This window comes from Pseudonaja textilis, chromosome Z (genome assembly GCF_049901715.1).
Source record: "Pseudonaja textilis isolate UNSWEBS1 chromosome Z, rPseTex1.2, whole genome shotgun sequence".
NCBI lineage: Eukaryota > Metazoa > Chordata > Lepidosauria > Squamata > Elapidae > Pseudonaja > Pseudonaja textilis.
Genome location: NC_142008.1, coordinates 103,428,854 through 103,441,739, shown reverse-complemented (window position 1 = coordinate 103,441,739; position 12,886 = coordinate 103,428,854). Strand labels below are relative to the sequence as shown.

General features: G+C 41.4%; 2 protein-coding genes and 1 long non-coding RNA gene across 5 annotated transcripts in view; 1 reads left to right on the top strand and 2 right to left on the bottom strand.

The window, feature by feature from the left end:
- Nucleotides 1-5,152, bottom strand: part of LOC113442890 (RNA binding protein fox-1 homolog 1-like) — a 42,542-nt gene extending 37,390 nt beyond the window's left edge. Inside the window, exon 1 of the mRNA XM_087915869.1 lies at nt 4,112-5,152. The gene's annotated coding sequence lies outside the window, so the exon portion shown is untranslated. The remainder of the gene's footprint in view (nt 1-4,111) is intronic.
- LOC148124187 (uncharacterized) lies at nt 2,737-9,623 on the top strand. Its single transcript, XR_015740006.1, has 3 exons — nt 2,737-2,852; nt 7,328-7,422; nt 9,272-9,623. It is a non-coding gene; the product is annotated as an uncharacterized LOC148124187 (long non-coding RNA).
- JOSD2 (Josephin domain containing 2) lies at nt 6,292-12,854 on the bottom strand. Of its 3 annotated transcripts, none has more exons than XM_026710759.2 (5): nt 12,695-12,854; nt 10,957-11,142; nt 8,823-8,948; nt 8,205-8,399; nt 6,292-7,830 (listed from the first exon to the last, which is right to left on the bottom strand). In XM_026710759.2, the coding sequence occupies exons 2-5, from the start codon at nt 11,097-11,099 to the stop codon at nt 7,728-7,730; spliced, it is 567 nt and encodes a 188-aa protein (XP_026566544.1). In that variant the 5' UTR covers nt 11,100-11,142; nt 12,695-12,854; the 3' UTR covers nt 6,292-7,727. The 3 variants fall into 3 exon arrangements, with proteins under 3 accessions (XP_026566544.1, XP_087771998.1, XP_087771999.1); XM_087915872.1 differs by having other exon boundaries at nt 12,552-12,706; XM_087915873.1 differs by lacking the exon at nt 12,695-12,854 and adding an exon at nt 11,259-11,460.
- Nucleotides 12,855-12,886: the final 32 nt, after the last annotated feature.

Genomic DNA, 12,886 nt, shown 5'->3' with positions numbered 1-12,886 from the left:
AGAATTGCTAAGAGACTACCAATACTGCTACAAGTGTTGCAAATCCAAACATTCGCCCAAATGCTGCACAACCAAAGTTCAATGTCACATCTGCAAAAGTGACCAGCACCCAATCGCGCTGCATCCAGACACTGAGCCACCACAGCAGATATCTCGTAACCGTCCTTCAGACAAGGAGCCGCAACGTGACACAGAAGCATGCAGAGCTCCTCAGCAGACTGACAAACTGCTACCAAAACCGAGGATGAGTGTCAACTGCACAGCACTGTGCGCCGACTCACCATTCCCTCATTCGTGTCTTCCCATCTGTTTAGCCAAAGTGTACCCTGAAGGATGCCCTGAAGACACCGTGAAAATGAATGTGTAGATAGACACTCAAAACACCTGCACCCTGGCCAGACCCGCATTCTTCAACCTCTTTGAGTTGCAACAGCCCAAACTTCCGTTCATTGTATCAACGTGCCACGGACTAAGAAGCATGGCAGGGAGGAGAGCTATTGGACTTTGCATAGAGTCATTAGATGGAAGTACCCAATTCCCAGTACCACCCGTATTTGAATGCGATGGGATACCAAATGACTGCAGTCAGATCGCAACACCTGAGGTCATAAGTAGCATGCCTTACCTACAGCACCTTGCTCATCACTTCTCCGCTCTAGATCTGGAGGCTGAGAAATAATCTCTTACTGAGAAATAATGCCCCACACGCCTTTCTCTTCTCCGAGTCAGTCAGCGGCCCTGTAGATGGCCCAGTGGCCATCAAATCTCCACTTGGATGGGGGATAGTAGGAATTGTCCAGATTCAGGCTTCAGCCCAGGCACATGCCTTAGCACCATCCAGTCCAACAGCCTTCCAATGCTCTTTAGCACCATTGAAAACAAGAATACCATTCCAGCCTAAGATGCTGCTACTGATCAATACACTTTTGCTAGGACACCCTACAACGACCGCCACCAACCACCAGATGTCCACTAAGATGCTCTACACAGGCATATGCCTCCGCACCACCCTTTCCAACAGCTTCCCGATGCCCTTTGACACCGTGGAAGCAAGATTACCGTTCCAACCCTAAAAGGCCATCAGAAGCGACCACCAGACTTTCACCTTTGCCACCAAGAGTACCTGTACATCCTAAAAGGCCACCAGAGGTGACCAGCAGACTTGCACCAAAAGACCGAACTTGAAGATTGAACCTCAAGCTTTAAATGTTTTGTTTTGTTTGATGCTTTATTAATGTTTACTGTTTCTTCTAAGTCAGGGGTCCCCAACCACCGGGCCGCGGACCGGGACCGGTCCGTGGATCATTTGGTACCGGGCCGCAAAGAAAATAAAAATAAAATAAAATGGCGGCTTTCTTCGATGCTGCTGGGATCAGGGATCAAGGACACAAATGAAAGAAGGGGAGGGAGGAAGCAACCAAAGCCTGTTCTGCTCTCCGGCTCAGCGGCTTCGGTTTCCTCCCGCCTCGTTCCTCTCTCAGTCGCTCTCTCGCTCCTCCACCAACCCAGGAAGAAACTGCTTCAAAGAAGCAGGCAGGGTGGCTTTTCCTGTCGGCGCAGCTCCTCCGAAACGCCCGTTCACCCCCACCTCGCCGCCCGCGGTTCAATCCAGTGCTCCATTCTGCCTGCCTGCCTGCCTGCCTGCCTTCGTTTCTGGTTGTTTCGGAGCAGCTTCGGCTGAGTAAAAGAGGCGAATAGTTATTATTCTCAGCCAAAGTTACTCCGAAACAACCAGAAACGAAGGCAGGCAGGCAGGCAGAACGGAGCACTGGATTGAACTGCGGGCGGCGGGGTGGGGGTGAACGGGCGCTTCGGAGGAGCTGCGCCGACAGGAAAAGCCACCCTGCTGGCTTCTTTGAAGCAGTTTCTTCCTGGGCTGGTGGAGGAGCGAGAGAGTGACTGAGAGGAACGAGGAAGACACCTGAGGGATGAGGCTGAGGGAGGCAGGGCTGAGAGGCGGGGCTTCTCAGCCATCCTGCAGGGACCTGTCCTGAGCCACGGAGATAGCCGCGGGCCGCCGCCACCCAGCGCTCAGTTTTGAAGGTGCTCCTCAGCCCGGCGCAGTTCCTGAATCTGCAGCTGAAACCCTCCGTTTTAAATGTCCCAATAGAAGAGAATATCTGTCACTCAGGGTTGCAATGAGGAGGCATTGGCGCTCCCTGAACTTGGTGGTTTGCTGGCAGACGTTTTATTACCCGACTAGGTAACAACATCAGATGTTATCTAGTCAGGTAATGAAACGTCTGCAAGCAAACCACCAAACCTGGACTCCTCCCCCTCCCCCCCTCCTTGAAAAAGTGTCCGGTCCCGTCCCCCCCACCGGTCCTTGAAAAAGTGTTTCTGCGTGAAACTGGTCCCTGGTACAAAAAAGGTTGGGGACCACTGTTCTAAGTTATATAGCTAACTGTTTATCTTAGTTATATAGTTATATGCTATTCAGTTAGTATTAATGTTTATTGTTTATCTTAGTTTATAGTTAATTTTTTTTCCTCTTCCTTTAATAGTGGAATTTACAATTCCAGGTGGGGAGTGTGCTATCCCAGCCAGTCTATGGGAATTGGATAGTTACTTAGGAATTATGAGCTGTCCCCTTAACGGAATGCTTCATGGTAAATGTAGTTAAAGGTATCCTGGGAAATGTAGTTCATGTCATGTGGCCACATCTGTAATCCTGATTGGTCACTAAATTGACCCTCGAGGGGTTGGGGGAGGTTTCCCTCCATTCTTGCCTGGACTCATGAACTGATAGTAGCTTTTTCTATCGCTACGAGATGGGATAGGAGATAACCATCTTTTACCTGCAAGGCTGATACACAAAGGATTGGTCATTATAGAAGAACTTCGTCACAAATGTGAGTTATGAAGATACCTGATGTACCAATAAATGTACTTTGTTATGGATGTTTTGTGAAATTTATCTATCTGCATCTGCACAGCTACAAATCCACCTCTGTACATGACAGAAAAATGTGTGTGTGTGTATGCACACACACACACACAAATGTAAAAAAATAAATAAATGGGAAGTGAAGCTTTATATTTTGCATTAGCCTTTTCTTTTTAATTAGGGGATAATGCAGAAACAAGGGAAAAATGGTTTCATACTAAGGGCACAGACTCCATATATGGTCAAAACTGTTTTGAAGCAAAGATGTGAACCTTTAAACCCTACCATCTGAGGGAGAATTCTGGAGAAGTAAAAAGAACAAAAATATTATGTGACCTTTGGATCAAATTTAATATAAGTGCCTATGTATGATAAACTTTACATGGTTCAGTAATTGTTAAGAGCAGCAGCAAGAGAAATCATTGTTCTGAAGGTCAAATTCCTTAAGCATAAGTAAGGCCCATATTATAGGCAGAACTAGGAGAATGGCTGAGACCTAGCTGTTAGGTTGAGAGCCTGGTTTTCTGTCTCTGTCTCTGTCTCTGTCTCCGTCTCTCTCTCTCTCTCTTTCTGTTTTTGCTTTAGGGGTTTTCTTCTTTCCCTTATGACCGGTTGTTTAATGACCATTCAAAGATTCAATGGACTTCCCTGGAGCCATTTATGACCCCGATTCAAACTTCTGATGGCTGTACCCCACAGTCCTGTGACTGCACTTTGGGTGCTCAGTAATTAGCCTGTATTTATAATCATTTGCAGCATGCCATGGTTACATGACTGTTTTACGACAGTTTTCCCCAAAATTGGCATTTAAATCCAGTTTTCAACAAAACTGGCCCACTGCAAACCATTGGTTTGCTTAATGGTCCTTGCAAAAAAGGTCATAAAATGAGGTTGGTATGTGGGTGACCCAATTTATAACTGTCATGACTTAAGGCTCTAATGGATAGGCTCCATTATGATCATTACCTATAAAATAGTTGGGAATTTCTTATCAGAAATATACCTGCTGAGGAAGATTTTTAAAATTAAGCCAAAGGCTTTGTGAATTTAAGTTGCAAATCATGTAAAATTGCAGAAAATATCCCAGAAAAATTGCAGTTGCCAATACCTAATTATAAACTAGCAAGCTAACAGGGTTATCATTTGCCAGTCAAAAAGATCAGAATGCAAATTTTAATATAGCACAAGTGCATTTGAATTAGGATTCACAAATACAACACTCACCATTATGCTTTTGTCAGGTATTAGATTGTATTTTTAAGATTTTTTATTTTACAAGGGGCCTTGTGCAGCGAGTCACAGCAGGCTCTGACGATTTCATGTTAGAAGGTTGGCAATCACCTTGTAGCACTAGGAAAATATAAAGCTTTAGAAATCAAATCATTGGACAAATAATTGTCAGCACTGACTTAGGAAGGTAAGTAGAGCTCAAGAGATTCAGGACCTAAGACTTTCTGGAAGACCATGTAATCTGGAGGTGATGGGGGATAATCCCAGATCTTCTTACCTAGCATGGGTCACAATGCTGAACTAATTATAGTCTCACAGCTAAGCAATTAGGAACACATTATTTAAGGCAAGAAGAATGGGATTTTTTTAAAAAGGGAAATCATTGAGAATTGATAAGGAAACTGGCACAATTATAACTGCACTGTGAGAATTTGTTTTGTTACCCTGGCATTGTTAGGGCGTTTCAGCTTTTGAGCACAGCATTTGAGTACAAAATTATGAAAATAATTTTCATAATCTCTCCCACTCCATTTCTGTGTGACCGTCTCATTCTTTTTTCTAATTTCATGGGAGGGGACACACTTTGTGGGTTCCATAGTTTGAAAAAACAGGCTGAGAAATGTTTATTGTAAGTAACCATATTGCCAATACTGACAAAAATAACCAAAAATAGTTGCAAAGTTTACACCTTAAAGCAAAAGGTGTAACTTCAAGAAAAAAAGCAAAAAAATCAGCTGCTTTATCACGAAGTATATATCCACATGCTACCTGCTTATCCTCCCCAACTAAGGTTCCCTAGTGAATTTATTTCCCTTTTTTTAAAAGCTGAGCAAATATTTTTGTTCTGAGAAGTCACTACCAACTTGTAAACCAGGCTTTACCCGTAAAGTGGCCCTTCTCGGTTAGTAGCTCAAACCCTCAGGATGGAAAATAGGACAGACTGGCTCTGTACACTCCTGGAGAAAAGCAGAAAATAATCTCCCCTTAAAGAAAATAATCCGTTTTTCTGATTTATTTTTATTTTGCTTCCAACCTCCCAAGAGATTTGTATGAATATTTATTCAACATTCTCGCTGAAATTTGAAAGCCATATCTTGTCCATAAACCTATTTCTTTAGTTGCGACGAGTAAAAGACGATAAAAAATAGAACATTACAGAAGAACAGCAACAAATGAATTCTTGGCAGCTTTATCCTTTATCCATCTTTTTTGAGGGGGAAGTGGGATATGTGACAGTTAGTTTTCGACCTATAAGGATACTTGAGGAACTGTCATGCCCCAATTACATCAACCCATCCCACACAGTCAAGCAGGGAGGGTATGCTACGTCCCATCAGAGTTTTGACTGGTGTGTTCTTAGACGCCCTTCTCAGCTGCTGTCCCCAACCTATGGAACATCTTATCCCCAGATGAAGTGCCTCCCCACTCTTCTGGTTTCCCAAGATTGTTAAGATCTGACTTTGTCAATTAGAATGGTGTGTGTGTGTGTGTGTGTGTGTGTGTGTGTGTGTGTGTCTCAAAGTACGGTGCAGCCCTGGCAATGGTAGCTTGAGGACACTCCTGCTGTCTTGTTAACCTTGTAGCCTTTTGAATGTTATACACTGATTTTTATTTTTACTAGGAATTTTAACTTGTTTTTAATTCTCTTTTTAATTTATGCTTTTATTCACATATTTATATGGTTTCTTATGATGGGTAATCACTTAGAATGATTGAGATGAGATCAGCGGTGTAGAAATTTAATCAATAAATAAAATTTAAGAATATTCAGGTTGTCCAGAAATTATTAATAAATCCTTTCTAAATATGAAGCATTGCAATGTAATTTTTTTTCAAAGAGAAAATTGTGATTGACAGTTTATTCATACATAGTTCAGCAGCAGTTCTTGATGCTCATAAGGGGCATTTATGCAAATACTTTATTCATTTGTAAAATGGTGAATGAGAAACACTTTCCCCATCCTTTTGCCCCGACTTTCAAATCAACTCAGTTGCCCATAACTGTTTTCATATGTATGAAACAAAGCATTTTACTGGGCTTGTGCTCACTTAATTGTCAACTTTCTGTAGAAACAGTGGTGACAGTGGCCTTCTTGGTGTTCAGTGCAACTTTCTACATAAATGGGATATAATCTTCTTCTCCCACCCCCAAATCACAATCTACCAGAAAAAAATAAAATAAACTCAAGCACACATTTATTTGTATTGCACCATTTTGTTTCTACCTTTTCAGAGTTGTTGGTTTTTTGGGTAAAAACATAAAACTTGGAATGCATATATTCATTCTACTTCATAAAATAGGCAATGCCACCTAGAAAAGGATAAAAATACATAAACCTGGATAACAAACTGGGTAGCGCATTAGTCTCCCATGACCTGACCACTGTTTTGTCCCATATTAATATTTGAACTTTTCACTATATACTTTGTTCTCTGGCACAACTAGGATTTTTTTCCCTTTAGAAAAAGAAGAAATGAAGAAAAAGAAGCAAATATTTTCACTTGCTGTGAGAGGACCATCACTTCTTTATCCACTGTGCCAGATTCTTGTCCTTTAATCATTATGTGGCAGCCAAAAATTCAACAGGCACAAGCACTCTTGGTACTTTCCCAATAGCATTGAGCTACAGTTCCAGTGGGGAAGGGTGCTGGAAACAGAGGATCAGGAAGGCCACTATTTTAAGATATCAGTTTTGGGAAAAATCTTCCTATTGAATTTCTGTCAGCCAGAAATTAAAAGGCACAGAAGCACCTTAGAGGCTACAATGCAATATCTGAATTACCCTCTTCTCCTAAACCATTATTCTCAATCAAAATATTATTTTCCCCCTCTCAACTTCTGCCTTCTCAACATCAACCACAGCTACCCCAGAATTCTTAAACCTCTCATATTGCTTTAAACAGTTTCACAAGGAAACCCAAGACAGAAGTCAAGCCTTTTCGCATAGCTCTCCCGAACTAAAGTTAGCCCGCGTTTCTTACATTTTAACAGTTCTTAGGTATCTCCTCATTCTCCCAACCGGTTCTTCAGATGACCCTCCCTGACTTCTTCAATTTTCCAGAACAGCCTTTTCCAAAATCAAATGTGAATTCTTTAAGGCATGGTCAACAAATTGTTTCATCCAAGGAACTCTTAGATGTATTAGCAGAATGGCTTTTATATTAGAATTCTGAAAAGACCCACATTCTACTGTTGCATTTATATCATAGGCTGGGGATGAAGAGATGGGCATCTCATCAAGCCTTGCGCATAAACCAACTCCCAATTTTGATCTACTTGTCTACAAGGAAGATCCTATATAGGCGTAAGTATCATGATATACTTTGGGGGGCGCGGGAGGAACCCTTCACCATTGGGTGCCATGTGCTTTATTCCATATCATCCCAGAAGAAGCCAAGCCTTTAAAAAGCAAGCAGAAATAGAGCGGAGTCAGGATCATTTCTTAGAGAAGGTAAGATGGATTCTATCATTGGCACCCACAGTGACAGTATAAACAGGAATGGAGTGCTCCTTTCTTCCCCACGTCACATGCAGCAGGCGGTGCAAGGGAGTGCAGCAGGGAGAAAAAAAGATCTTTAGACCAGGCAGTTTCTTATGGGAGGCCTGGGATCATGTCACAGTGTTCAGCCAAGGCCTGGCTTCGCCTGCCTCATGGGGCACAATCAACAGCAACTCACATGCGCCTTGGGAAAGCACCTCCTGGAGAAATATCCTGTGGGGAAAAAAGGACATAATATTAGGAATCCAGCTGGGTCTCCTGTGAGTGAGCCTCCAACCACCATTCTCACCATCCCAGCACCATTCTCCAAGGACTTCAGCTTTCTCCAAGCTTCATCCTAAAAATGCATTGCGGAATGTTGTTCAAATGTCAGCAGAGTTGTGGCTACTTAGAGCAGTCAATCAATTTCTTTCCTTTTAGCAACTTTAACATCCATATTTTGGGTTTTCATTACGTTATGTGATATTTGGTATTGCTTATGTATGATATGTTATACTTTAGAGAAATCACTTTGAATTCATAATATGGAAGTAAAACACACACAGAAAAAGGAAGCAATTACATCTTGACTAACACCCTATTGGTACCTGAGGTCAGCTTCACCACCAATTGGTGCTGGTGCCTTCAGTTTGGAGTCAAGATTATAATAGATGCCATCAAGCTGACGCACAGCAATCCAGTGGCGACGCCTCACAGGAAGAGACAGGAAACCCAGGCACACATTGGAAGGGACATTCACGATGAAGCCAACCAGCCCTGCCAGGGACAATTGCTCGAGGGGTCTATGAGACGAAGGGAGAAAGGAGCTTGGCAAAGCAACTAGATTAATCTGGCAGGAAGATGAAAAAACAATTCTGAAATGGCCAAGAGAATAGGATGATTTCACATCATGGTAAGCAGCTCCCAACTTAGTCAATCTATCAGCGAGGAAGCGCCAAAGACAGCTACAGAGAAAAGATTAGCAATCACACCTCAAAATGCTACAAGACCATGTCATTTTCAAATTATAAGCTGTCTCAAGCAATGAGGCATGAAGGTGGAGGAGAAATCAGTAAAGATAGTTACGAAAAGAAGATGAAGGAGAACACTGAAGTAGAGAATGACAGAAACTTGTTCTTTAAAAAAATAGAATGACAAGTTTGGAGTTGGCTGATTTTTGCCTGTTCAGAAAAAGTAGCTAGAAAAAATAAATAGGAGCTCCTTACCTTCGTTTATCCCACCAAATGGCTTCAAGCCCCACACTCTGAAGAGCTGCCATGATGACATTGACATCATAGTTCCCTGTCCCCAGAAAGCTACGGTGTGGATTCCACCTAGCATCAGGAGCCAGCCTGTGGGGAAAGAGATGACAGACATCACCGAAGGTTTGAAAAAAGAGGAAAGCCTCCCCTAAGTATTAGGGACACATTTGGAATACTTAAGAGTATGATAGGGATACTCTCACAAATGGTTTCCACAGTAAGCATGGCTGATCCAATTGCAAGAAAATTATCTAGGAAGTATCTTTCTTTATATCCCATGGAGGCTACCAATATGCACCTATTACATTCCTTAAATTACTTCAGTTTTTCTGAGGAGGCAGGTTCTTTCTCAAAAAACAACAACAGCAACAACAACCCTGAATTGTAATGACCTGTCATCTTTATTTTCTCAGAGTGCATCCATGAAACTCCAAGAGCCATTTTGCAAATACAGGTGATGCTGGAGCTGATACATATTACTTGGAATAGTAAGGAATGTTCCCGAGTTACCATGAACAACACACTGGAGACCCCAAAAATAAGAAAGCCACTATGCCTCACTTCCCTCTTCTTTTCTTGCCTGTCTGAGCCACACTGTCAGACTGTAGCCTCCTTGAGGGAAAGACCTTTCTTCCCTAAAGTTATAATGTGCCATGCCCATTGGCAGTATTGTGCTATTATTTTTCTTATCTCCAGCTTGTCCAAAATAAGATGTGTGGGTTTTTAAAGCATGCATTTCATGTATTAACTTTTTGTTTATTTCAAGCTGGCAAAATCTTATACTCCAGGGAGCTACTCCTGGAAATATATTGAGAATAAAGGATGTACACTTCTTTATATACAGCTGGTGCCTTGGCTTTTCCAGAGACTTATGATACTCTAGGGAAGCCCCTGAGACTCCTACTTGCCCTAGAATAAGATTGTATAAATGAACAATAAATCAACCGACCCAGACTGCAGCAGATTCAGTATTTAAGAGGCCTACTTGAAGCTTACACCTGCTTCCACTGAAATATTGCTGAATCTAAGATATTATCTTAATTGTACTAAACAATGTGCCACAATTACCAATTGTTTTAAATGAATACATGAAAGAATTCCTGGCCACTCATGCTGGAATAGTCTACTTTATTTATCAAGGGTGAAATCTTCCTTCTCAATCAGACTTGCTTTGCCCTGAGCACAATTAGTCAGTTTCCAAAGAAACAAAAGAAGGCGGCGTCCCTTTCAGGCACTTGCAAATGCAAACAAAAGCAAAAAGAGATGGAGCCTTTTCTATTATTTCTAAATAGCTTTTAAAAGAGAGAGAGAGAGAGAGAAAAACCACTTCATATTACAGAAGGAGATTTGACAAGCTCAATATCTATCCCCTACTTCCAGGACACCTCCAGAGTTTGCATTGAATAAGCTAGGAGGAACGGGAGGGCATAAGGTGATTTGGCTCCATCCCTAGGAATACTTTATGGGAGTTCTCTAAGATAAAGCTTATGTATAATTCACTTCAAGCACAATTCCACATGGAATTTTATAGCCCTCATGATTCTCAAATGGAAAAAGGGCATGAAAGAGTTTCACTCCACCTCTCTTGTCAGTCAGAGTGTTCCACAGAAATCAACAAATCACCATCCTTCTCCCTAAGGAAAAGATGGTATTTTAAGACTGAATATAGACAAAATATTTAAATTAAATAAAATCAATATTTTAAACTCCACCCTTCTCTACTTTTCTAAAAGGACTCTGGGGCATACAGAAGCTGAAGCAACTTTAAACACTTATCTGCATTGAACAGAGCTCCAATCATACTTCTGAACAAATTTTCAACTAGTGGACAGATGGTGTATATACCAACTCACTGTTATAAATGTTACATATTTAATTTGACACCGAAGCTTTAAACCTTGGGATTTCCCCCTTCATTTTGACTCACTTATTTTAGTTCTTACCTGGAACCATAAACAGATGCTTGTCAGATGTTTAATGTTTTTAAGGTTGGTATAATAAAGTTAGAGCAATTGACTCCTGTGGAGACGCTCCCCTAAATATCCTAAATATGGGAATAATCAGTCCCAAAGAGAGGAAAGCCACCCAAACAACCTACCTTTTACAGATTTCATCAGCTATGTCTTGGGTAAAGAGTCGTTCCTGCAGGACATTATTGAGGGCATGGACGGCACATAATTCCAGGCGCTGTCTCTCATGATAAACTGTAGGTGTTTCAGATTGTCCCAGATTCCCAGACATCACATCCAAACTGACCTGAAAGGCCGTTCCCAGGAGATCAACCCTGGAGGAAAAAAACCAGTAAGAAAAGCAAGAATAGAGAATGCAGCCAATCAGTACAATCCCCTCAGCAGATAACAAGGAAATATTTGGCAGCAGCATTAACAACATTAACTTCACCTCTGGCCCTTCTAGGCACCCGTAGTTCCTCCCTTTGTGTAGTTTGTCTCACAGCAATTCTTGTTCTCAAAGCCTCTTTCTTTTAGACATCCTTGGTTCTCAATGTCTACTTTTGTTAGATAGACTTAATGTCTTCTCAATCTCCCTGCTTTGTTTGTTTTCTCTGTCCCTTCTTTCTTCAGCTCTTATGCCTGCTAAGCTTTCTCTAGGATCACAGCTCATCCAATAGATTCTCCTGGCTGCCCCACCCTTGTCAGATGCTAGGGAAACATAGCCAATTGTTGACCAAAGCTTTACATTCATTATTGGCAGCATAAATGCCCTGAGTGAACCATAATATTAAATGTTTCCCAGAACCCAAGCAAATTATGGGTATTCTTAAGTACAATAGGATTGAAAATAAAACAAAAAATAAAAAGTTGAAGTTTTAAAAGACCCAAATGTCCCTTTATTTTAATCACTGTAGTGGTAAACAAGTGGCTTAATGCACCTTGTGGGAGAGGGGCAGGGAGAAGACCATGATGCCCATCTCATATTTGGATGTTATTATCTGGGATTTAAGTCCAGAATGAATGGATAGTATCAAATTATTTTCCCATAATCTATACTGATCAGAATAAACACAGCCACTTTGTTGAGATGTACACAGAGACCTTTCTGTTAGGAAATTGTGTGTTAAAGTTATCCATAGCACAACTGTATTTCAGATGTGATAAATTTAACTTTCTGGAAATTATGGAAAGTTGAATCCAATAAATCTGTTGGACAGCAGGTTGGGGAAGGCTATGGCATGTCAAAACTATCCTTCCTTGGAAGATCATTCACTCAAAATTTTCTGGAGCATCATATTCAAAGGAAATAATATTCCACCGCAGTCAAGAAACCATGCATAATATTAAAGATCAACAATGTTGTGGCATTGATCATGACATAAAAACTCCTGTTAGTACCATACTGCTAAGTTTCCAAGACAAGCAATATTACAGCAGTAAAACAATAATACTTCATTAAAGGGTATAGTAAGTATCAAACATGCCAAAAAGACATGTACTGGTACTGGACTTATTACAAGGTAACGTACAATAGTCATCAAAACTTTCAAAACTGTAAGTCAAAATGGGCTAGCTAAAGACAGACTAAAAAAGATACTCTTATAAACTGTAAAATTGCTTCCATAAACTGGTGCGACGGATGCAAAGGTCCTTATTATAACACAGCTGCATTCTGTGCATGCTCGAAGGCATCACTCTTCACAGGAATGGTTAACAATGAAAATAATCCGGATGCAAATACCCTGCTGAATGTTTCATTTTTCGCCCACCAACAAGAGAAATAAAGACTTGTCAACCAGAGCAATTCCCAATGACCAACTCGTACCAGCATGCGGGAGATGGGGAGGAGTTTGGGAAAACAACCGCCAGAGAAAGTAAACTTACCCGGGAAAAAGCGAAAGTCCAATAAACGAGCCCCCCCCACCATGGCCTCCCCAGAAATGGCTGTTAAAGTCCAGGCTGACTGTGCAGAGATGGAAAAACTACTCTTCCCAGCAAGCCTTGGGCATGACGATAGAACTACAATTCCCGGTAGGTCCCATGCGTTTGACCGGAAAAACGTAGGAAACCACATTT